The 25,177-nt window shown below is 46.3% G+C and overlaps 3 protein-coding genes across 6 annotated transcripts in view; 2 read left to right on the top strand and 1 right to left on the bottom strand.

Annotated features, from left to right (window-relative positions):
- THADA (THADA armadillo repeat containing) overlaps positions 1-7,358 on the top strand; it is a 151,692-nt gene extending 144,334 nt beyond the window's left edge. For all 3 annotated transcript variants that reach the window (XM_088161232.1, XM_014883146.2, XM_088161233.1), the window contains 2 exons: positions 4,673-4,842; positions 6,012-7,358. In XM_088161232.1, the coding sequence (XP_088017358.1) occupies positions 4,673-4,842; positions 6,012-6,350 (509 nt within the window). In that variant the 3' untranslated portion in view covers positions 6,351-7,358. The remainder of the gene's footprint in view (positions 1-4,672; positions 4,843-6,011) is intronic.
- On the bottom strand, positions 2,534-9,511 carry LOC148224239 (uncharacterized). Of its 2 annotated transcripts, none has more exons than XR_015802219.1 (2): positions 7,370-9,511; positions 2,534-3,860 (listed from the first exon to the last, which is right to left on the bottom strand). XR_015802219.1 is itself a non-coding variant. In XM_088161234.1 (2 exons), the coding sequence occupies exons 1-2, from the start codon at positions 7,754-7,756 to the stop codon at positions 3,810-3,812; spliced, it is 438 nt and encodes a 145-aa protein (XP_088017360.1). In that variant the 5' UTR covers positions 7,757-9,122; the 3' UTR covers positions 2,534-3,809. The 2 variants fall into 2 exon arrangements, 1 of the variants encoding a protein (XP_088017360.1); XM_088161234.1 differs by having other exon boundaries at positions 7,370-9,122.
- Positions 9,512-10,712: 1,201 nt separating this feature from the next.
- ZFP36L2 (ZFP36 like 2 zinc finger CCCH-type) lies at positions 10,713-16,769 on the top strand. Its single transcript, XM_014883149.2, has 2 exons — positions 10,713-10,856; positions 11,400-16,769. The coding sequence occupies exons 1-2, from the start codon at positions 10,806-10,808 to the stop codon at positions 12,813-12,815; spliced, it is 1,467 nt and encodes a 488-aa protein (XP_014738635.1). The 5' UTR covers positions 10,713-10,805; the 3' UTR covers positions 12,816-16,769.
- The last annotated feature ends 8,408 nt before the right edge of the window (positions 16,770-25,177 follow it).

Here is a 25,177-nt window from a genome sequence, read left to right as displayed (position 1 = left end):
AAAATGCTTTGTTAGGCAAGGATATGTTCTGCTTTTCTCTTTTGCCTATATTTTATCATGGTTGTCCTTAAAATCTGTGTATGTGCTCTTAATACATCTTTTCAGTTCTCCATAATATCACCAAGGCTTTAACAGAGAGCAATTGTATAGTTGGAGGACATGTAATAGGCTACTAGAAGAAATATTTACATCTGGCATGATCAAAGCTTTTGGACTATATGAATGTGTATGTGGGAGGTCTAATTTTTATGTGGGCGGATTCACAAAGACCAAAACACTGCAGTACTTAACCCCTTTCCCTTTATGAAAATTCAATTCCTCAAAATGAAAAAAGTATGTAGTACCTGATTCTTATCTTTATTTTTCATTTCGATGAGAATTATTAAATATTCTGCTTGTAACTACTTGTTTTAAGTCATAGAGAATTTTTTTGATATTTCAGCCCCTGTAGTGGTTTATTTACTAAGATACTTATCTTGCTCGTGACGTTTTTGCATGTTGGAACATATGCGCATTTTCAAATTTTTCATATTTTTAACACAATTTTAATAGTCTGTAGAGCGGCTGTGGAAGGAGCTCTGCTGTATTTTCAGTTTATAGCACTAGATACATCTTTAGGTTTGGTTTTTGCAGGTGTAGTTCCTCTCGTGGTAATCAGCTGTGAGCCCAGGCTATTTGAATTTTTTTTACTCAGTTACTTTAAATAGTTGCATTAGGAAAGGCCATTAACACTCAGTCATTTAAATAATGTCAGCGTTTTGTTTGCAAGGCTCTGATGGGGACGTTTGGGATGATAGCTGACCTGGGCTAACAGCTTGCTGAACGGGGAGGTCTTGCTCTCCCTTTGGCTTCTTTCCTTCCTCCTGCTGTCCTGTGATCTTCCCTTCCCTGGCCCCAGCTACACCAATTCTGACCGCAGGGTAACCAGCTCGGCTTGCCAGCCAAGCAGAAGAGCCCACACGCCAGAGCTGCGTGCCAAATGCCTATTGTGCTGTTCTGAGCCTTAATTTACCAGGTGATCAGCAGAGTACCCGAGCTGGCTCCCAGGTAAGCATCAGGGGCCTGGGGGCTGTGGTGAAAGGGGAGCCACCTGCCCTCTTTGCCCCTGGTGAACTTGCATCTTGCTCAGAGCTCTCTCTGAAGTCATAGCATGAGTCACGGACACAGCGTCATGTGTAATATGTGGCTTATTGAAAATCAGCCCTGCCTTTGCAGTCAGGCAATGATGTGAGGAGCACTTGTAAACAGTGAGAACCGTACATTTCTTTTGAGAAGACACGTATCTTTGGTGGGCATCTTCAAAGATTCTGTGCATCCTTACAGCATCCCTGGCAGTTACTTTTAGAGCTGGGGGCCATCAAAACAGTAGAACATTTTCCCCCTGTGAAAGTGGTTTTTACCTATTAAATCATGAATACCTATATAACTTTGCTTGCTGTTACCCATTTGCATTACTTCAGCACTCCAACCTTAGGAGAGTTAATATACTTCTTCTGGATATATGGTATATCTCTTCATTATCCTGGTGGCATTGATAGTCCACAAATCTAATCCTGAACTATTCTAGCATCAAATTTGCGTAAACCAGTATCAAAGTCAGTTAATATCAGGGTGTTCTGTAAATAACAGCAGCTGAGGGAGCATTTCAGAAATCATGGAGCCATTCCTGGTACTCTGCAGGAGTGGGATGGAATGAGCGGGCGGAAGTGAAAATTCTTCATCTTCCAGACGTTGGTATGTTGTTGAGTCTCTGTGAAGCCCTAAAGTACCAAGATGCTGCTGTGCTAGCTTCTCTAACACAAAGCTCTTGCAGGCTCTTACCCAGACTTGGGAACCCAAAGTTTTAGTGTTATCAAAGTGATGTGGCTTTGTTTTTCTCTGGTCTCAACACCAGAACTAACACAAGTTTTGTTGATCAGTTAAATGGCATCTGTGGTTCACAAAAAAGTAGTCGGTGTGTTCAGAATCTTCATGTTTCTTCCCGGGTGCTACACATCCTTTGCATGTTTTCCCTGTATTTTTTTCTCTTTTTTAGTTTGAAGAAAAGAAAAACAGCAACAAAAAAGACTTGCCATTTCCTTTGTTGCAACTTGTAGGATACTCTACAAGACTGCTGTAGTGTGACCACAAAACTGCCTTTTCTTCTGTGTCATGCTGTTGAAAAACTGCTAGCAAGCAAGTTTAGTCTAAGCTGAACCTTAGCATTACTTGTTTGGCTACCTCTTGGTAGTTTTCAGCATGGTCACGTAATACCACAATTAGAGGCCCAAATCTATTTCTTGATGCATTTCTCAGCAGTTCAGTGTTCTCATTCACAAAGAGAGCATCACTGTATGCATTTATATTTAAGGAGGCTAAATGTTAAAAAGGCCCCAGAACTTCAGTGCTATCTATAACTGGTCCTCCAAAGCAACAGCTAACTCAGCAATGGGAAGTATCATGTTTGGTTTTTAGCTCCCAGCATCACCTAATTTGCTAAATATTCAAATACAAATAAAGTCACATAAGGAAGAGGCCTTATATAAATACTTACAATTGTAGGCATGCAGGAATCATCATGAAACTCAAAAATATCATCAGACTTCAAAAGAGCTGAGTTTAAAATTTTGTAAGCATTCATAACCAGGATGTTTGTTTCAGGCTCAGAACATCACAGTCCATTTTAATCTCTGTTTTTTCATCTCTGAAGATTTCCAGTATTTCTGAGGTCTCTATGGCACTTGAAAGAAACTGTTTCCTACCTAAACCTAAGCAAAACAAAACAAAGAAGATAACCATTGTGTCTATTATATAGAGTATCAGACTGGTACCAAATAGGGCACAGCAACAGGGAAAGCAAGGGTCTTAAAAAAACAAGCAAACAAACACACATCCCACACCAGAAAAAAACAACTAAAACCCCCCAACAAATTCCTGGAAAGGAATGTCAGCAAAAACAATACCTAAAAACCCCAATATCTAAAATAAATGGGATGGAAATGTTGCACTACACAACTTGTCAAGCACTCCCTCACGGAAAAAGCTCAGGGGTGTCCTAATAACGTGATAATTCCTGACATGAAGAAAACAGATTTGATCATTTGATTTTACTGTCTAGCAGAGACAAACTGTGTATGTAACATTATTAGTGTCACGAAGAGATTGACTGCCTGCCTTCCTGTTGCTTGCTCAAGGAGATTTCCATTTACCCTCATCTAACTCCAAGATAAAGAAGGGACCATCTGTTCTTTCTCCTTCACTCCCTTCCTTATTATGGTCCTTTGTCCTCATCATCCCAACTACTAATTCATTCTCCCCAATGTCCTCGGTACATTGCCCGGCTTGTCAGGTGCATATACTCATCTTTCCATCAGTCTCTTATGCCCTTAGATGTTTCCTTATTCCTTGGCATGTGTATTTTTGCCTAATCCTGGTGTTTTAATGGGAGTTTGTCTGCTGTGCCAACGTACCCCAGAAAACCTGCAGCTGGCCTGAGGCCTCGGGAGGGGTTACAGCACAGGGGTCCATGCTCCAGCTCTGGAGGTGGGTTGTAAGGGAGAAGTCCTGGCTGCACTGCTGTGCCTCTTCCATGTAGATGGTTGTTCTCTTCCAGGAGAAATGCTTAAATACAGTCACACACACAAAGTAACGTGTACCTTCCATATCTGTATGGATTCTTAACAAATAATTCTGACTCTGCTGTGTTGTCTGCTCCCAAATTATGGCCTTCAAGAATGGCATGTCCTTATGTACCACTGCTTAGACCATTCAGTGAACATTTTTCAGTTTGCTGGTGACTATGGACATGGATTAATTTTGCCATAGGAATATTAAAGAGGCTTGTCCACTAGCTCTCCTCTTCTGGTCCTCTTCCTGCACCCCTTTTAAAAATGGAAAAAAATTGCATTAAAGTTACAAGTGGAGAAAGTCCTACCTGTGGACACACAGGACTTGTGGCATTTTTATATACTCTGTTATCAAAGGCAGCCCTAGGACCCAGAGAGTTAAATCAGTATCTCCCCAAATGAGAGCAGTGAGGAAGTTCAGGGAAGAAATACAGTGTGGATAATAACTTTGTGTACAGCTCTGGCATGATGCCAAAACCTGTATAAATATAGCTCTGTGATGGGGTCGTAAACAGTGTCTGCCTTTCCCTTCTCAAACATCTTTTCTAAGCCTGTCTTCGTGCCTGATCTCTCTTACGTGTGTGTATGTATATCTTATTATATATAAAGAGATTACACACCAAATAATTACTCATTTTATATCCCAGCTCTTTAAAAACATATCATGTGTTGTAGGTTTTGAGTTCCAGTGAAAATGTTACATGAGATCTAAGGCATAGCTGTTGTTTAGCAAAAATAGTCCGTGTAATAGTGACTGTCTGGAGATGTTTCTAACAGACGTATCTGTATATTTAAACCTAGATTAATAAATGTCACTACATGGGCAGGAGAAAAAAAAATTAAGCATCAGCATTTTCAGTTGCTTCATGTGTTATTCTGGAATTGAGAGAAGGCCCCAAGTGGCACACAAGTAAACATCCATCTAATTTATTTGCAGTATAATTTATCATTCTGCATGTGTTTGTGTAAGTTCAGCATCTGTTTTCAAGAAGCCATTTTTGTGCTGATTTTATTTGAAAATGTTTGTGGTCTTGCTCTGTATTCTTACACATATTTTCTCTCAACAGAGTTTGCATTTAGGATAGTGAATGCTCCAATGGCCTTGGATTTAGCCTTTGGCATAGTGTGTGAGCTGCTCCAGCGGTGGGGAGAGGTCCATGCTGGTGTCCCAATCCTACTGGAGTGGCTTTTGGGAGAAGACAGCGACCTGCAAAGAGATGGGGAGACTTCTGCCCTGGTAATTTTGACAAGCAGTTGCTATAGCATGTTAGAAGCACTACAGTTCTGCAGTCTTGTGGTAGGAATAGAATGAAATGTCTCATCTGATGAAACCTGATAATTGCTACTGCAGTACTTACTGATTTACAATCTTTTAAAAATTCATATGGATATTATTTAGAATGAAAAGAGTTTTATGTCTGTTTCCTGTTAATACCAACATAAAATTAAAGAGATCAATAAGCTAACATTGAAATAAATAAAGAGTTACTTCACAAAGCATTGTTGACTGAAACATCTTGAGGCTGCAATGTAAATACATTCAGTATTACTGCAGATGATGGCTTCCCTTGAATTTGAACTGCTGTTGGAGGTGCCAGGCATATCTGGGCATTCAAGACCAGTGTTCTACCAATCCTGGCTTTCCCAGAGATGGCATTTAAATATTTTAATATTATGCCATCATCCATGTGACTGGTTCTGCACGACACATGAAACAGCCTTGCTTACATCAGTCATTGACTATAGGATTGTTTCTGTAAAGACGAGCTTTGCCACACTGGCTATGTAAAAGCTATTACTGTATAATACACCATGTTCTTTTTGTCTTTAAAAGATAGTAAAAGTCAAAATAATGCTGAGAGATAAACTGGAAGGAGCAGGAGCAGCTACGTCTTTGAGAAGTTTGTTGGCAATTAATATGACTCATGAAATATATCATGAATCTTTTCTTAAGCCTGTAGTTTAGGTGTGCATTTCTGATGTTTCACTGACTGATACAATTTTCATTTAATCCAGTCAAAAAGCTCCATGATATAGCAAATCACCATACTGCTTACAGAGGTCTTTGTGAAATATAATACTGCTTCATAGGGGAAGGCAAGCACATGTTAAGGATTAGGCCTACTATTTCAGTATTTCCCAAGACTTGTGCCATAACTGCCTGATTTTTGAAGGTAAAATTTCTTTGGCAAAGTAGGAACCTTTTTACTGTGTTTTCCCAAACCTTTAAAAACAAGGTGTATGAATGTTTACCTTGTTTTTTTAATATAAAAAGCTGTTCTATGACAGCCTCTGTTGTCATCATTTCTATATATATCCTTTTTCATATCTTTTATTATCTTTTATTATTGTTGTTATCAAACCACGAGTCATTTTCTAATCACTGTTGGTTTTCTTTTTGTTAAGGAAGAAGATGATTCCCTGTTTGATAAAGGGGAAGTGAATTTTTGGGCAGAAAAGCTGACTCATGTGAGACAACTTAGTAAGCACCTTTCACATCTTATATCAGTGACTCATCTCACCTTACTAGATCATGAGGAACTTAATCGTCTGTCAAGAATAGCACTGGACCAAGCCCAGTGCACTGAACAACTTCTTGGATCTCTACCTCTGGTTCCAGAGTTCTCCAGGACTCCAGAATTCACAAAATTGACTATTCAAAGGGAGAGAATATCAGTCTGTCTTAAAATATTAAATCTGCTGAAGCCTGATGATACTTGTAAAAATGAAAATCTGGAAAAGTAATTTAGTAAAATTTCATCTTCAGGGAGCTGCACACATTACTGGATTGGCAGGGAGTGTGAATTCCAGCAATGTTCAAGGAATCAGGGATTGCTGTGATGACTTCAGGAAACTTGCATTACCTTCAGTATTCAGGCTAGAGCTACATTTTTTGTATTGGTTAATTTCCATTGATTTTTTTTTTTGGTGGGACATGCAGTGGGAGACTTTTCCTTTTAAATACATTTGCTAATTTCATTCAGCTAAGCATTGTTTATTGCAGCTACTGTAGGAAGTAAAGCAGCTAAACCTAATATTTTCCATTCATCCAGGTGCAGGCCACCTGTAGTTCTGTTATGTTTTGTCCCACATTTTTACCTCCTGTATCTTAATACCAAGAAAAAGTTTGGGGTTTTTTTGGTCTCCTTTTAAGATGTAGCATATTAATTATTAAATTAATATGCTCTTTTTAAAAAGTCTTTAAGTGTTTCTAATAGAAAAAGAAACCGAGACTTCTTTGTTTATGGCAATTTTTAGAGTACATTGTAAATTTTACTGCATTTTCCTCTGGAGGAAGACAAAGATTTTCACTTTGGTAGTAACCTTGTTTTGCACATGGAAACACCATTGTTTAGATTTCTGTATCCCTCTTTTCTCCTTCAAATCAAAAAACTGCTTTCATAAAATGGCTCTAAAATGAAGACTTGCTGTGTTCGAAACAAAGCAGCTGTTCCATTGAAAATGAAACAGTTTCATCTTTACTTCAAACACCTTGCAGTGCAAGCAGGCCTGGAAAGCGAGGTCCAGCCGAGGAGTGTGAGGTGTTTCTGTGCTGCAGCCCTCGATTTTGGGAGATGCTCTCACCAGGTGGGGCAGCTGCAGGGACTGTTCTGAGTGCTCCGGGGTCTTTGCTGTGTCTAAACCACAAAAAAGCTCATTGCACATTGAATGTTGTCTGGGGTTTTTTCCTGCGAACTGGAATTGGGTTCCGATATGAAAATGAGACATCAAAAATAAATGCTGATGTGAAAAGGTTGTGTTACCTTCCCATAGCCACGGGCTGCGACTGGACTCGTGGCTGCAGCGTGGCTGGGCCCGCCACAACACGGATGTGCGGCCCTGTACGCCGTGATTTCGGTGTCCTTGGAAGAAGAACACGTCCGATGCACGCCTGGTTGCTTTCGGCCTCTCCAGCTGACGGTGTCCGAGCGCAGGTCAGCCCTGAATCTCGGTGACGCCCCGGTAATGCTCGGGCGCTCGTCCCGCGGCCGGGCCCGCCGCAGCAGCTCGGCCTGCTGCGCCGCGCGGCCGCCAGGTGGCGCCACAGCACCGCCGCTCCGGGCCGGGCTCGGGCTCGGGCTCGGGCTCAGCCGGGGCAGGGTAAGGCTTGGGCCGGCGGTGCTCGCAGTGCTGGTGCTGCGGTGCCCCATAGCCGATAGCAGGCGACTCCCTTGAGTCTAAATAGACTCTGCTCTAAATAGAGCTAAGCTGCCGCGTTGAGTCCAGTGGACATCTGTACACTGCACAAAGTCCCAACAAACAGAACTTAAGAATAAAAGTTTAGTATTCGTTCTAAGTTTCCAGGATTCAGGGTTACTTATATAAAAAGTAATTTATGGTGAAACTTGAGGCTTCAATAGACAAAAGAGAAATGTTGGAATCTGAAATGGTGTTTCGCAGAATGCCCGCTATCCAGCTTAATGAGCCATTCTGCGAGTTAGGCTAAAAATTAATTTGTATGCATCTGGTTAGAGCTCCTGGGGAAAGAATAGCCCAGACTGTGTCTGGAAGCCACCCTTTAAAAAATACGCAAGACCTGTACAATTAATTAACAACTGCTGATTTTGCCACATCTTTCCATCATTTCTGAACTAGCTTCTGTAGTAGGAGAGAAAAAAGTACTTTGTATGTATCAAAATCACTGTAAAGTTCTGAGACCTTGCTCGTGTCAGTGGGTAGCATAAGACGCTCCAGTAACGTTGGCATCTTTTTTAATTGTGTGGAATTTGAAACGCGTATGCATATATATTTGATACTGGCAAATCGATAAATGCAGACAGCACAGTAACCCAGAGTAGACCCACAGTGACCGTAAAACTTGGTGAAGCCTTGAGGACTTGGTTAATCAGTTACCAAAACAGCTCGAAAACTCAGTCTTCCTTATTGTGTTTTTAAGATCCAACTGGAACCTCTGTCATCCCGCCCGAGTTTATAAGAGAGCAAATAAGAATTATATCAGTGCGCATACATTTCACCACACGGTGCTGATGACGGGTTACTGTGTAACTACTCAATGAAGAACCTTTAGACCCCGAGCAGCGATTGCAGGAGAGAGCTAGCAAAACCTAATGTCAGAGCACTTATCGGCCGTGTGTTTGATCAAAGTCACTTTATCAAAGTATTCCTCCCAATGGCGTTGACACATTGATCCGTGCATGATTGTCACAGTAAACTGTTCCCTCGGTTGGCTGGTGGGCAGGATCAACTCCGAGGTGATGTTGCCATCGCAGTTGTGTGGGAGGAGGAAGAGTTTGAACTCGGGTACTGACCCGGAGGCGACTCCGGCCGGCCCTGGAGAAGGTTATGGGAAGCGATGCACATTATGGTTGCAGCCCCGCGCTCCGGCGGCTCCCCGTGTGCGGGGCAGCGCCCGTGGCCAGGACGGGAGGAGGGGAAGCAGCAGGAACGTGGGATGTGTCCCGGCACGGCGGGCCCCGCGGCCGCTGGGGGGCGGCACGTCCCCGCCAGCCGCGCGGGCAGCGGGAGGGGCCGGGCACCGGAGCGGGGCCGGGAACGGGGCCAGGAGCCTGCCCGGCCGAGTCCGTCAGCGCCCGCCGAGCGGGGGACGGGCCCCAGGGGACTGCCGGGACACGGGAGGGAGAGAGGTTTGGGCTTTCCGCCGCCCAGCTCCTCGTCTTTCCCGGGAGATTACTATCCCGGTTTCCGGGCTCGGCCGGCCGTGGGTGACGGCTCCCGGGCCGCGGCGGGGTCCGGGCACGGTCCCGCCTGCAGCCTCCCTCCCGCAGCGGCCTGGGAGGTGCAGGACGAGGGGAGGAAGCAAAGGGGCTCTGGTGACACCCCCGCCCCCAGCCCGGGCTTTCTGTCCATGGCAAATGTGTTTGCACAGCGCCGCGCTCCTGCTGACGTGGTCGGGTTTGCTCCCTCGGAGTGCGCGGGACTGCCATCCCGGCTCGGAAGCTCAAGAGGATCAAACGCCTCTGCTGGCTTTAGCAGCCATAAAACTTTACACGTCCGCCCGTCTCTGTTCTCCTTCCCATTTGTCCCGGGGCCGAGCAAACGCGGGAGGGGACGGGGGCGCAGAGGAGCCGCCGCCGCCGTTCCCACACCGTGTTTGCGCGGCCTTATCGGCGCGGGGGGGGCGGGGGTGTTTTGGCCCGCGGCCGACTCCGTCCCGGGAGGGAGCCCCGCCGCGGGGACCGGCCTCTGCCTTCGCCCGCGGCCCGGCGGTGGGGGCCACCTGGGGCGGCGGCCGGGGGACTCGGTGGGTCACAGGACCTTGGCGGGGATGAGGGGGGAAGGGGCCGAGCGTGGAAGAGAGACGTAGCAGGGGTGCGGGGCGCGGGAGGGAGATGCAGACAGGGTTAGGTGGGGGTCGTTCATCAGCCAGGTCGCTGCGAGGATAACGCCACCTCGCCTCCGCGCCTGGCCGTCAGCCTCTCCGAAACTTCAGAGAGAAAGTAAGCGCCAAACCCGAGGTTCCCGAAAAGACGGAAGAAACGGCGGGGCGCGCAACCCATGCCCAGCCCCGTCCCGGCAGCCGCACCGGGGCAACGAGGTCCCGACCTTTGTTTCGAGCAATTACGTGGCAAAAGTTTATTTTCGGCGGGGCGGGGGGAAGAAGCGTCCCCGGCGCTGCCGCGCCTCTACCGCGGCCCCGCGCATCCTCCGCTCGGCGGCAGCCGTGCGCGGACAGCGGCAGCGCGGGGGCGTCGGGTCTTTGGGGCGAGGAGGGGCGCTCCGCAGGGGCCGAGCCCGTAGGGCGCCGTGAGCGCTGCCTTGGCTGGTTCCCCGCTCCCCCCGCCTGCTCTGCGGATGCACCCCGCTCGGGGGGACCGGGGGCTCGCTGCAGCACAGCCGCTCCCCACGAACCTGCCCCGCCGCCGCTGCCAGCGCCCTCTGTAAGAGTCGGAGCGGCCCGGCCCGAGGGCTGGAGCGGGGCGGGCCCGGCGGGCGGCGCGGGGCGGGCGGATCGGGGCACCGCCCCCCGCGAAGCAGCCGCGGCCGCGTTTATATGGGAGTAGCGCGGGGCGCCGCTGAGTTGTTCCAGTTCGCCCGCTGCTGTGCAGCCGCCGTCGCCGCCTCGGCCCGGCACCCGCCGTCCCGCCGGGAAGGAGTCGGGACCGTTTCGGATCTCAAGCAGACGGCCCTCTCCTATCTAGTCGTGGCTTTTCCAAACCCTCCGAGGAGAGCGGGATCTTTCGGTCCTTCCTGTATATCCGACCATTACAGGATCTAGAAATGTCGACGACACTTTTATCTGCCTTCTACGACATTGACTTCTTGTGCAAGGTAGGGAAGACCGCGTTTGGCCGGGCGGGACGCGGTCTGCCGCTGCCGCCGCCGCCATGTGCAGAGCGACGCTCGGGGCTACCGGGGCAGCGCGGCGGGGCGGGAGGCCCGTGCCGGGCCAGGCTCTGCGGGCGGGTCACGGTCTGACAGCCGCCCGGGGACAGCGGCTGACGCAAGGCTGCGAGCCCCGGAATGCCGCCCCGTGGTGTCCCGGCCGCCGCGTTTGGGGCGGGCTGGTCCTGCAGCCGCGGGGGAGCCGGGCCGCTCCGCAGCCCCTGCCCGCGTGTTGCGCTGCCAGGAGGAACTTTTGAGAAAAGTTGTAAATGCAGCAGAGCTGTTGCGGGGGCTTCTCCCCAGCGCTGTCCTGCCCCACCGGCGCTGCCGGCAGACCCGCTTTGGGGTTGGTCGGGCGGCGCGACCCCCGCCTCGACTCCCGCGGCGGTGCTGCGTGGGGAGCCGTGGCCGTGGGCAAGCGGTCACCCGCAACACACTCTCTCTCTCCCGCTGTCTCCCCCACCCCCTCCCCTCTCCCCGCCCCGGCAGACAGAGAAGTCCCTGACCAACCTCAGCAGCATGCTGGACAAGAAAGCCGTGGGGACCCCGGTGACCCCTCCCAGCTCCAGCTTCGCGCCGGGCTTCCTGCGGCGGCACTCGACCAGCAACCTGACGGCGCTGGCCGGCGGCTCTAAGTTCCCCAGCCCCACCGGCTCCAGCTCTTCTTCCACATCCTCCTCCTCGTCGTCGTCCTCCTCCTCCTCGTTCGGCAATCTGAAGGAGACGGGCTCCGGCGGAGGCGGCGGCAGCAGCAGCCCCACGGCCCTGCTCAACAAGGAGAACAAGTTCCGGGACCGCTCCTTCAGCGAGAACGGCGAGCGCAGCCAGCACCTCATGCAGCAGCTTCAGCAGCAGCAGCAGGCGGCCGGCAAGGGGAGCGGCTCCGGCGGCGGCGGCGGGGCCCCCATCAACTCGACGCGCTACAAGACGGAGCTGTGCCGCCCCTTCGAGGAGAGCGGCGCCTGCAAGTACGGCGAGAAGTGCCAGTTCGCCCACGGCTTCCACGAGCTGCGCAGCCTCACCCGCCACCCCAAGTACAAGACCGAGCTCTGCCGCACCTTCCACACCATCGGCTTCTGCCCCTACGGCCCGCGCTGCCACTTCATCCACAACGCCGACGAGCGCCGCCCGGCGCCCGGCGGGGGCACGGCCGCCCCCCCGCCCGCCGCCGCAGCCGGGCCGCACCACCACCCGCACCACGCGGCCCCGCACCCCGCCGGCAGCACCGGCGACCTCCGCGCCTTCGCCCCCCGCGACCACCCGCTGGGCGGCGGCGGCGGCTTCGGGCACCCGCGCGGCGGCGGCGGCGAGCGGCCCAAGCTGCACCACAGCCTGAGCTTCTCCGGCTTCTCCGCCCACCACCACCACCATCACCCCCCGCACCCCCACGGCACCGCCCCGCCGCCGCCGCCGCCCGGTGGCCGCCTGGACGCCGCCCTGCTGGAGAGCCCCGGCGGGTCGCGCACGCCGCCGCCGCCCGCCTCCGCCTCCTACTGCGAGGAGCTGCTCTCGCCGCCCTGCGCCAACAACGCGTTCGCCTTCTCGGGGCAGGAGCTGGGCAGCCTCATCGCCCCCCTCGCCCTCCACACCCAGAACTTCGCCGCTGCCGCCGCCGCGGCCGCGGCCGCCGCCGCCTATTACCGCTGCCAGCAGCAGCCGCCGCCGCCCGGCGGGGCCTGCCCGCCGCCCCCCGCCTCGCCGCCCTTCAGCTTCCAGCCCCTCCGCCGCCTCTCCGAGTCGCCCGTCTTCGACGCGCCGCCCAGCCCGCCGGACTCGCTCTCCGACCGGGAGAGTTACCTGAGCGGCTCCCTCAGCTCCGGCTCCCTCAGCGGCTCCGAGTCGCCCAGCCTGGACTCGGGCCGCCGCCTGCCCATCTTCAGCCGCCTCTCCATCTCCGACGACTGAGGGAGCGCGGGGCAGCGGCCGGGGGGGCCCCGCGGCGGCCCTGCAAGTAAGTTACCGAGCGAAGAAAGCGAAACCTCTCCTTCCTCTCTATTTTTGGTTGGGTTTTTTTTATATATATATATCTATCTATCTATCCACCGAGAGCTGAACAAAACGAGAAACAAAGCATTTTGCAAAAGGGCAAATGACACGAACTGAACAAACCTATTTTTATAGAGAGACCTTGGAAGAAGGGGATTTTTGTTTCGGGGTTTTTTTTTGTTGTTGTTGTCGTTCTTTGGAGACAAGTTATGATACGCACCAGCAGCAGCCATTCCATCTGTGTTCGAAAAAAAAAAAACAAAACAGCATTAGAAAAGACAGCACCAGAAAGCAACAAACAATCCGGGGAGCGCCGGTTCGCCAGCCCAGCTCCTCCAATCCTGCAGACACACAGAAAAAAAGTTACAAACTAGTTTGTCTTTCAATCCAGTTCAAATAAAAACACAGAACATACTAAACCTATAAGCTTTTTTTTAGGAAAAAAAAAAAAAGAAAAATCCAACATCCTGCCAAGAATATGCCTTGATAACAACCTTCTTTTTTATATATATCTATATATTATTATTATAACAAATGCTAAAACCTTCATTCCAAAGTTTAATATTGGTTCCATTGCCACCACTTAGTGGATGTTTGGCTTTTAGAACAATTTTTTGTTGTTGCTTTATTTGGAAGCACTCAACTGAGTTTAGTTTGTAATTGTTGGAGAATAACTGCTGATTTTTTAAATTTTTTTTTTAGCTGTTTGAGTTGATTGCATGTATGAGTCACTGCACACAACTCAATATGAAACTATTTAACTTATTTATTATCTTGTGAAAAGTATACATTGGTAATTTGTTCATACTGTATTTATCGGGTATGATGAAAAGCAATAGATATATATTCTTTTATTATGTTTAAATTATGATTTTCATTATTAATCGGCAAAATGTGGAGTGTGTTCTTTTCACAGTAATATATGCCTTTTTGTAACTTCACTTGGTTATTTTATTGTAAATGAGTAAAATTCTTAATTTAAGAGATGGTATGTAATATTTATTTCATTAATTTCTTTCTTTGTTTACGTAAATCTGAAAGATTGCATGGTTTCTTTATAGAAATCGGTCTCGATGCTGTGGAAGTAGTTTGCGGAATTTCTATGGGTTTTTTTTTTAGAATGTAAATGGTTGTAGCCCGTCCGAGTTGAAAAACGAGAGAAAAAAAAAAAGAAAAAAAAAGACTGACTTAGCAATCAGACTTCAAAGTGGCAAATCTAATTCAGACTTGTTAAAAATAACCAAAAAGTATTTTTGTTGCCTAACTCCACGAATCACACTGTGATATAGTCTCAAAGTATGTAGCAATAATTGGGGGTCCCAGTATTATGTCTCACAGTGCCTTCTTGAGGGTCCATGCTTGCCTTAAATATCTCTCAACCAAATAAGTATTTTTCCTAATGCTTGAGATAATTTGAATGTAGGGATGGGTTTTAAGTACAGCAAAATTTCGCCACTCTATTTTATAAGAACAGAGGCCATCTTTGGATCTGAAACTTTCTATAATACAGGAACATATCTTGTTTATTGAATTCCAAAACCTGTATTTTTTTTTTCCCTATTGTAGAAAGTTGGGAGTTTTCCAAAAGTTTCCTGGACGGTGGATGAATGAGCAGTAGCTTAGTTTTGTTTGTACATAGGTACAGATTGAGCACTATGTACTCTTTTGGACTACTTTAACAGAAGTATGTTTTGAATGTAACTAAAGGATAAGTCAACTTGAGTTGTAATATATTTTTCGGGAGTCAGTTCACTACAGATTATGTGAGACTGTAAACTTTGTACTGTAAATGTTTTGTAGTTCTCCCAATAAAATTTTTTGGAAAAAAAAAACAAAACAAAAAACAACACCAGTAACCCTTCCAAGTGCCGAAGCCCTGGCTGCCAGGCAGGAGTATTTCATGCTAAACACCACCCCCCCCAATCACAGATATGTCTAGCTACAGATTAACCAGTTTGCACTGCCACTCCAGGCTGCTCCTGCAGCCCTCGCTGGTCGGTGGCCAAAGTTAATAAACGCTTCCAGAAGGTTCGGGAATGTCAGCGGTGTACTGTATCCTGCTTTTCTTTTTCTTCTTTTTTAATTTTTTTTTTTTTTTTTAAGAGGCTGGGGAATCAAACCTCTGCTGCTTCTAGTGCAACAGCTGGAGTGGAAAAATCTAGTAGTGGCATTTATCAATCACATCGCTTATGGGGCTATGTGAATGTGCCATTAGCCTTCTTGCCTTGTTTGGGGTAAGGAGGAAGTGGCAGTTTGGGTAATAAAAAGGCATAATTAAGGTTTACCCTTTGTCCCAAAAGCTTTGTTCCTCTTCACTTACAGGAATGCGGACTTCTGCCTCAATGCTCCCATCACCCAGCTGAGGGCATATCTGTGTTAATCGGGCTAGCATTAAATGTGCTAATCAGTTTTCAGGGCTTGGGTTTTAAACAAATTACCTTTTCGAGGCTGTATTTATATAACTAAATACTTGGCAGCCTGGGGGCTGTATGAGTATTAATACTGGAAGAATTTTAGTTAGTATCTCCACACTTTGGCACCCTATTCCAATCGGTCCCTTAAAAACTTTTAAGTCACGATTTCTACAGGCTTATTTTTGTTCTTTTGTCATACTAATAATAAATGTTGTTAACATTATGGCATTTCTGCACTGCCTGGGCTGCCACAGCACTTTCTATAAATACAAGATAGAATGTAATACTGGTGCCATATGTTTGTGTAACAAACCTTGGACTGACACTTAGTTTAAAATTAAAACAAACGTAAGCAATGTATGACAACACAGCCCAGCTACAGCAATCACCTTTTTTTTTAATGGATCCAGTTTGACATTTTGGCTCAGAATTGCTCCCTTTGATTCCCAGACTAATTTCTGATGAAACTTCTTTTTGTCACTGTCTGTACAGTGGCACTGAGCTGTGATGGGTCCTTCCCCAGGCAGCTCTGGTACAGATGCTTTGGCTGGAAGGAGCAGGCCCATGCCAGTGTTTTGGAGGAACAGAGGGTGGCTGTTGGTTTGACCAGTGCCTAAGCTGATGTCTTAACTCACTTCTGGGATTTTGAGATTAATTTTCACACTAAAACTGCATTAATTAGGAATGCATGCCTCATTTAATTTCAGATTTTCTTTCTTCTCTAGGTACAGTTTTTGCTTCTCTCACTCACCCACCCATTCCCCTGAGCCTGCCTTTTTCTTGCTGCAGTAGATAAGGACCTTATTTATTTCTATATTTCCCTTATCTGGGACAGCTGTACTCGCATCAGTGCAGTACTTCCATCTTCCCTGTGGTTTTCTGTTGATTGAATGGGATCTTGGTGAGGGTGCTGGGCTTGGCTTTGGTGTCTCCTGGCTGGAAGAGGAGCTCTGGAAGCTTTACAGCAGCTGCCCCACATGAATCACAACCGCGCTGGTGTCAGTGCCAGTGTTCAGTGTGTTAAAAAGTTGCTGCCAGGACAGGATGGGTGATGGCCCAGCGGTGTCTCCCAGCTGGCTGCTGGCATGCCAGTGCGTGGGGACAGCTGGGCCTGAGCTGCTCTCTTCCCAAGTGACACTCTGAGGCCTCTGTGCTGCACCCTGCTCTGTTTGTATCTCCAAAGTGTGCTGCAACCTGGCCCGTTGCAGTGTTAATGTTCTGCTGTTCAGAAATCTGGGAGTCCTTGAACTGGGAAGATAAAGCGTCTGTTTCTTGTGCTGCACAATCAAGTGTTAACCTTTAAACTGGTGACTTATGTTGTTGACTTAAGCAAATGTTCTCTTGCTTTCATTTCAAAATTCAGCAAAGCATGTAAAGCTGGTCAGGCCATTCAGAACTTTCTGATACATTGCAATAAATTGATAAATACTGTGTAAAAATAAACTGGTTTTTTTTTCAAGAGCTTTGTCTTAAGGAAGTTTAAGGTTTCTGCTATTGCCCATCAGAGTTGTGATAGATCTCTTAATAGCTGTAGCACTTAAAATTACTTTAAAGATCTGGAAAATGGGGGCTTTACTAATCATTGGTTAGGACTGAGGCTTGCATGCTTGTTTTAGTTTATAGTCTGAAAGAAATTGATGTAATGGTATAGGTCTCAGTATAGGGATTGATTTAAAACAGGTTGGTATGATCATTAGGGGATTTTCAAATGTATTGAATTAGTAGTTTTGATTTTTTTCTCCCTAATCCTCTCAGCTTCTTGGGGCCTTTTTATTTGTTGACAGCTTGCCTGTGTCAAGTATAGGGGTGTGCTGTGATTCCTGTTCAGTGGAGGGATTGCCAAGCACACTCCCAGCAGAGTGCCATGGAGCAGAGGGATACTGCACCTCACCACCTGCATCCTGGTTGAAGCATGAGCTGATTCCACTGTATGCCCAGGGTTATCTTCATTTCAGGTGTGGAGCCTGGAGATGCAGCATGGTCTGTGTCACTCGTGGTCGAGGCCAGGTGGCCACGGGAGGAGCTGGTGGCCATAATTGGAGCTGAAAGGCTGCTGGCTCCTCTTTGCTGTACTGCTGAAAGCAGAACGCAGCAAACCAGGTGTTAAATACACTGGTGGGGGGTGAGCCCTTTTCCAGAGAATAATTTAAATGTCCAGTGCAACTCCTACATTACTTTGAAAAAGAAGTTACTGCCCTCCTTCCATTTACTGCCCCCGCCCCATCTCATCATTAGGTGTGCAGCTTTGATTTATTTCAAAGAAAGGGTGCATTTGACAACCTCGTTTTCAAAAAAGGCCTGAGATTTTAGTTATGTTTAAGACCAAACTGTGCTTTTATTTTTTTTTCCTTTTGCTACTATAGCATTAAAGCTAAAGGACTTCCACTATATATTTTTAATTGTGTGGTCTGTATCTTCTTGCTGACCTTGAGTGTGAATATTATTTGAAGGAGCTTCAGGCAGTGGTGCTCTGTCATTAATAAGATAGGACATTTCGTGTTTTGCCTACTGAGCCTACAGAAAGCACATTAACTCTGGAAACTGAAACTTAATTTTCTGACCCTTCGGCTTAAACTCAGATCCTCGGAGTTTTAAGGTGAAGACACTGGGCTTCTCACCTTACCACATCTGAAATACAGTTACCTCTTCCCCTTTGCCAACTGTGCAACTGGTTGGTAGCAGTCCAGAGAGGGGCAAGAATATCCTGAATGACCACAATCAGGGACCTGGGTGCTCATCTGCTGAAGAAGTAAGTGAAGGGTTGGGATGAAAGTTGCTTACTCAAGGTGATGTAGAAGTTTCTCCACTCTTCCTCCCCGGCCCTTGCTGACCCATTCCCTGAGGCAGCCCAGGTTGCTCTGGGAGAGCATCCTGCCACCCTGCTGACATCACATGGCCCAGAGTGGGTGCTCTGTCCGCTGCCACCAAAAGATCCCCTTGTCCCCAGGCAGCTCTGGTGCTTGCCACATTTGCCTGGGCATTTTATTAACCAGGCAGAAAAAAAATTGGTGTTATATCCTGCAGTAGAGTTGAAGTGGGTCAGTCAGGAGTCTGATAATTTTCAGAGCTGATGCAAGGGAGGAGGAGGAAGAGGAAGAGCCCCACATCCTGGAGAGAGGCAGGAGTGAGGGGGTGGAGGACAAGGTGTCTCCCCACCAAGCTGCCAGGTTGGCTTATTCCTCCTGTGTAGATTTGTTTTGTTTGAAGAAACATTGTTTCCTCACAGTTCTTTGGGAAATTCTTGGTGTGCTTTTTTTATATTGGTGGTTATAAATCACTCACATGAAGCTTGAGTAGTTTTTGTGCCATTTGAACACACACCAACATTTAAGAGAAGTCACATTTCAACATAGAATTTAATTAATGTGACTGTGTCCTTGAATAGTTTGGTTTACTGGAAATCAAGTAATGGTTGCATGGCAAAGTACAGCATCTTCTGAGAAGTTCTCAATATTAAAGGAAACACTTGTTATCAGCTGGCATAGATTTAGCAGGTTGTGTAAGTTTAGCAGCATGTGTACTAAAGAACATTGGTTTATAGGTCTAATTCCTTTATAAAATTAATTTAATATTGGAGAGGAGGGTGGAGGGGTAAGATTCCTCCCTTAAGGTCTAGAGGGCCTTGTCTCTAAAAAGATTTTTTTTTGTTTCAAAGCTTAGTCAAACAGATAGGAATTGTTTCATCTCTCCTTTCAAAGTGCTATAATGGATGTGTTAAAGGAGGCATTTTGGGGTGAACTCTGCAAAATTTGCATTCCTGAGGAAACCAGGGAAAATTACCCTGACAAATCTCCTCTCTGTTGCTGAAGAGGGATAGATGACATCTGCTGAGTAATTTCTATTCTGTACACCATCTGAGAAAGAAATACAGTGTAATTCAAACCCCCTTTTTTCTACCATGGTTAATAACATAAACAGGGAGCTGGATATGCTGAAATCTAAATACAAGGGTCCTATATCAATGGATTATTACCTTATCTTTTCTGAATGACGTTCACTTGAATACCTGGAATCGTAATAGCTACTCAAGATAAGAAATGGAAGGAAATTCAATAACAGTGAGAGGCCTGGTAACTTATGAGATCTTGATTAGCCTTCAACTACACCTAAATATTGGGAATGGATTCCCTGTGCTGTAGGCAGAGGGAGCTGAATAGCATTGTGAGAACCATTGCCTCATTGTAGAGGAGCACAAACTGGCTTTTGCCATTAATAAGGCTTTCTTCTGTTCGCATATATATGTGAACCTTCTGAGTCTTCTGTGGGTGAACATTTTTCACCTTAATTTTTCATTGCTTTAAAATTCTGGCTTTGCTGGCAGGGATGGCAGGTGGCTCTTGCCCCTGAGCTCTGACTGGCTGGGACATACAGCCACAGTTCTGAACCTCCTGAATACCATCAAATCTGAAATTGGGCTCCCTCTTCTTGGTAGAGTCTGTACTTCTGCTGATGCCATGGCTGAGGGAGCATGGGGAAGGAAGAAGAACTCTCGCCCTTCCAGCTGCCTGCCCTGGGAGTGTCCATGAGCTGGGCTGATGCCTTGCTGCTGCCCAGCAGCGTGGTGGGAAGGGTGGGCATCTGCCAAAGGGAATGCCCAGATATCTCCTTGGGCAGCAGAGCCCTGGGTCAGTTTGTGCCTGTCCTGTACCTGCACCTGGGTGAGGGCAAATTGTTCCTTGTGCTGGATGCCACTTGGCTCTGTTGCAGAAGTGTCACAGCAGCATGGTCAGGGAGGGTTCCAGCCAGAGTGCTGGTTCTGCTGCTGTGTTAAGAGTGCTGAACAGCACAATGTAAATCTTAGGAGATGAATTCAGAGTTAACAAATACTTTTTCTAAAGGTCAGATTAGATGAGGAATGTGGTGATTTGCCAATCCAAATGAGCACTAACTCTAAAAAGACAGGAATTTGTTTTCTGCTAGATTAGTGCTCTGATCTGGACTCATCCCATCGCCTTATGGCCGTGGAACAAAAGCGGGATCGAGGGCAGGAGTGTGTGAGTTACGTGAGGCTTGGAACTCTGCTTTCACCATCAGGGCAACTTTCTATTGACTTGAAATGCCTGTGAAACCACAGCCTAAGTTATGTTCTGTGGGGCTGTTTCTTCACATGCATTTGACATCCCAGGATTTATCAAATGATATCCACAGCACGGCAGGAGGCAAAGCCTCGTGCAGTGAGCTGTGTTGAGCTTTCTAGAGTTGAACCTCAACATTTTAGTTCAGTTTTGCTGTTCAGCAATTGGGTGTGTGCAGATAGGGAGATTGGGGAAATAATGCCAAGGAAGCAGAAGTCCAGAAACTTGGAAAAGCTGACTCCTTAGGAAATGGTACACTGCTTTGGTCACTATAAACATCAAGTCATGACCTCTCCTGTGTACTCAAAATATTTTTTATGGTAACCTGAATCTTAAAATAAAATTCAAGATGGGATTTAGAATTCAGAGCACAAAAGTTGTGAGTAAACTGTTCACTACAAGAGCATTGCAAAGCAAGTAATAAACGTCTCTTTTTAGGGGCTCTATCTCCATCTGCAAATACGAGGCAAGCCAAAATGTAAGGCTGTCCTTTAAGGTTTGTCTCATTTGCAGTAGATGTTTTATGATGACTGTGAACAAAGCATAGTGAATATCTCCAATAATGCAACTCTTTGACTTTCACAAATGAGCAATCACGAAAAGTGAAAGGGCCGAGTCATCTGACATCTCCAGCTCTATAGAAGAAGGTGACAGCAGCTCATTTAAGTTTCTCTCTGATTTCCCATCCCACAACAGATATGAGCACACAGTCAGGCAAGCTGTGAATTGGGTTCTTATGAAGTATGAAAGAAGTATGTCCCAAAAGTTCGGCACCTGGGGACTTAGTAGGACTTGGTGGAAGAAATCCCTATTGTTAAAGCAATTACAGAAATGCAACCTGACTGGTGAGTACAACCTATTGTTGCAAGAATAATGGCAAGAGATTTGGCAAGGAGTTCTTTCAAGCCACTGGTAAATACCAGCTCTCAAAGAGGGACCTGCAGTACCATAGATAGCAGTATATATAATGAATGTACAATGGTATATACGTGTATTAGGGGATACTAAAATTCTGATCTGGGCAGCAGTCTCTTGTACTTTAATAAAGAATAGATGCTGCTATGTTGGTAGGAATGAATAAAATGCGATAATTAAGAAATGGTTTCACTGTTAATAGTTGTAGAGATGGGTAGTTTAGATGAGATTTACAGATTTCTTCCTTAAAATGAATGTTACCAAAACTTTTCAGAACACAGAAATATTTCACGGAATTGTAGAGTCACAGAATAGTTTGGGTTGAAAGGGTCCTTAAAGATCATGTAGTTCTACCTCCTTGCCAGGGACAGGGACACCTTCCACTAGACCAGGTTCCTCAGAGCCCCATCCAACCTGGCCTTGAACACTTCCAAAAGCACTTTGTAACATGGAATGTTGTCACCTTTCGGCTCTGAAAGCTCATTGCAAAGAGCAATTGTTAAAGCTGTGTAGAACTCAGGGAGATCAAGCAGATAGTGCTATCCAGATGGAAAAGCAAATACTAACTGCCGTGGAAAAGTTTTCTTGAAATTATAGGAAATGTACTTTCTGTAACTCCAGAACTAGTTGTAGAAAAGGAAAAAGAGGGAAGGTGAACGTCAGTTGGTTAGGATTACAGTAACATAGGAAAATATGTTATAATTCTGCCAGCATTACGTAAGCAAAGGACAGCATCTTGTGAGTTAGAAACTGCCTTGGCTGCAGGGAGAAAAGTAAAAAAAAATTTGTAAATACTGTTGTATGCAATTTCCCCTTCCTCTCATACTGTAGCCAAAATAATAAAAAAAAATTTAAACATTCAACATCCCACAACTTCTTAGTATAGTTAATTTTTATTATGCAAATGGTCCATCATTTTATGAAATGGATAATTTTCAGGGACTAAGATGTTCCAACAGAACCCAATCTCATTGAATTAATTTGTTCTCAGTTCTCTTAATGAGCCTGATTAAGGCCAGTTGGAAATACTTGTGCTTCAAAATGACTTGCAGAGACTCAGCTGTCCTGGGGAGGTTTGGGTGAGAGGAAGGTCAAGTTGTTCTGAGACCTGCTCTGTAATTGCGTCTGTGAGCCCCAGGAGCTGTTGTACCATGTGGAAGAATTCACAGTGACCAGAGCTGTGCTGTAGTGGTGGATTTGAGTTTACAGGAAAGTTTTCTCCTTCAGTCTGAAGCCCTCTTGTAAAGGACTCTGCATTCATTCAGGATGAGAGGTATGCAGCTGGTATTTGGAGAGGGCCAAGAAAAGTAAGAGAAATCCTAATTTAGTTGGTAAATATCATGATACCTGATAAATATAATTGCTTCAGTGATACGGGAGTAAACATGCTTTCAAAGAGTGAGCTCTTTTCAAGGGTGAGCTTGGAGTTGTGTTGAAACTCCCTGCTGGCACTTCCCTGGGAGCACTGACAGGGACTTGGACCCTGCCCGGAGAGAGCCCAAACCTTTCAAGGTCAGCCTTTGGTGTCTCTGTTGTCTTTATACACACACATTCCCCCTCCACCTTTCCCAAAACTTGTTGTCTTTTAAATAAATTTAATTTCTAGTGTGCCGTGTACCTGGATGGGAGTGGCCTAAATGAGCAGTGGTGGTTTGGGATCTGGAAGATTCTAGAAATCCTGGAATAATTTGATCCTTGAATTTTGTTGTGTTGTTTGTTTTGTTGTGGGCTGTTTGTTTTGTTGTTTAATGAAATTGAAACAAATAGGAAAAGCTGAGTAAAGTGAAAACTTCTAAGGCAAAGGTCCTGTGTGACTCAGCTCTCCTTGCCCGTGGCTGTGACTGCAGCCTGTGCTGTCCATCCTGGTTGGATGTATGCACACACTGTCTGTATGGAATGGGTCACACTAGATCCTGCTCTGGTGGTAGAGCTCCCTACTTCTCCAGGTTTCTTGGAGCTCCTATTTCTCTCTAGTGTCACTGGACTGTTTGGAGAGTCAAAAAGAGAGTCAAAAGAGTCTGCCCACCCAAGGGAATTTATTACTTTTAATCAGGCACTACCCTTTCCCTCCACCTCTTATTCTTTTGCTGAGTTTATCTTCCTTGCCCACCCCAGTTTTTAGTAGCATTCCAGTGTCACTGCCTGTGTTTAGAGATTGCCAGCTGTGGGAAAGCACCAGCCTTATGTAGCTATTCTAGCTGTGCTGATGGCCACTTAGGAAGCTGTAACTTCTTCTGGTGGGCCTGGGAAGAAATACCCCCATTCTGCAGTGCTTGGGTCAAGCTGATGGCACCAAAGCAATGTGGAGAGATGTGCATCACCTTCTCTCTCATCTCCAGTACAGCTTCTGGCTGCTGCTTCTCGTGGCTTGCTGCCAGTCCAGCATGGTTTTCCTGCAATCAAAGGAAAGCCCCACACCCTAAAGGTGTCCTGTGCTGGCTGGTTTCCTTCATTCCCATGTGCCCATTTGCTCTATTCTTCTCTATTATTGTTGTCTTGCCAGCCCTGATTTGGGCAAAGTTATGGGAACAGTTCAATTGTATCTTCAACTGCATGTTCAGCAACTTCACTGGTCGCTTCCAATCTCATGTCATTGAATACACCAAACTGTGACCTTCATATTTTCAAAAAAGTGGTCTCCAAAGAGCACTGTAAATCCCTCTGCTTTCCATCAAAATTGCCTTAACAATTTCTATATGGCTTATGATTATAGGACAGCCATACGGTTGGATATCTTGTATCTCTGTTGTGTATGTTCTGCTTCAGTTAAAAATTATCTTTTGATGTCTGAAGGATGAAAGCAGAAGGGGTTTTTTTTCCCCACTTTATTGGACCACAGATATGCATAAGTGCAGTGACACTTATTTGCTGTCTGTCTTTGCATGAACTGACTGAACTTTCCCAGACCAGACTTAGATCTGGTTGCTAAAAAACTGAGTGCAGTTGCTACAGTTCATGGGGTTATTGGTCTGGCCTCCCATTTAAAATTTATCAGTTTCCTCAGTGTGTTATTCTTAGCATTAAGCTTACTTTTTGTCTTTTTCCACATTCCCTTGTGGAAAACACACAGCCTGGTGTTAGGTGCAGGAACAGCAGATTTTGGTTGTGCATGAGCTGTACCCTGTACCAAGCTATGCAAAGCTGTTTATTGATCTTGTGATTGTAGAAATGAAAGAGGTGCTTGTGTGTTAGCTGGGCTGGTGTGTGGTTTGTGGGGCTGTATAGATTTACATGTGCGTATGTGTCCTATTTATTTATAGTTTCTATATTTAAATACAGCTGCATAGTTATTTAGTGTGTATTAATAACATATATGCTTTTAATAATATCACCATGAGAATCCTGCTATCCTTTTGGCTTCAATATGGGCAAACACCTTGGCTGGTCGTGATGTGCAAGATACTCATAGAAGTAAAATTTCTTGTGTGAGAGTAGATCTCCTGGCTGCTCCTGGTGCTGTTTGATAGTACTCACACAAGTCAGTTAATTGTGGCTGTTTTGTGACCTGGGACATCAGCTCTGCTTCCTGAGAAATTTGATGTAGAGTCATGGGGGCTTTTTTGGTTTTTTTCACAGAGCATTTTGCTTTTGCTGCCTGATGAACTCTTATCACCGTGTGTGCGTGGCTGATGAGTCGTATGCACGATGTATGACAGGTTTAGGGATGTGACAGTTGTGACTGTGCTCTCCTCAGAGTCATCATCGAGATAAAAACAAGTGCTGGACACTTGTCACTATTCTGCTGGCAGAACTTCCAGCAGATGCTGAGGTACTGCTGAAGGTGAACTTGTATAATTTGTGAAGAAGTAGGAAAAAGGTTCTGCAGTTCCAAAACAAACTTTCCATGACTGAAGTGTGCTTGCCTTGTATATCCTGT

The sequence above is a fragment of the Sturnus vulgaris genome, chromosome 3, assembly GCF_052056855.1.
Source record: "Sturnus vulgaris isolate bStuVul1 chromosome 3, bStuVul1.hap1, whole genome shotgun sequence".
Lineage (NCBI taxonomy): Eukaryota > Metazoa > Chordata > Aves > Passeriformes > Sturnidae > Sturnus > Sturnus vulgaris.
Note: the sequence above shows the minus strand (reverse complement) of the source record. Positions and strands in the feature narration are given on the sequence as shown.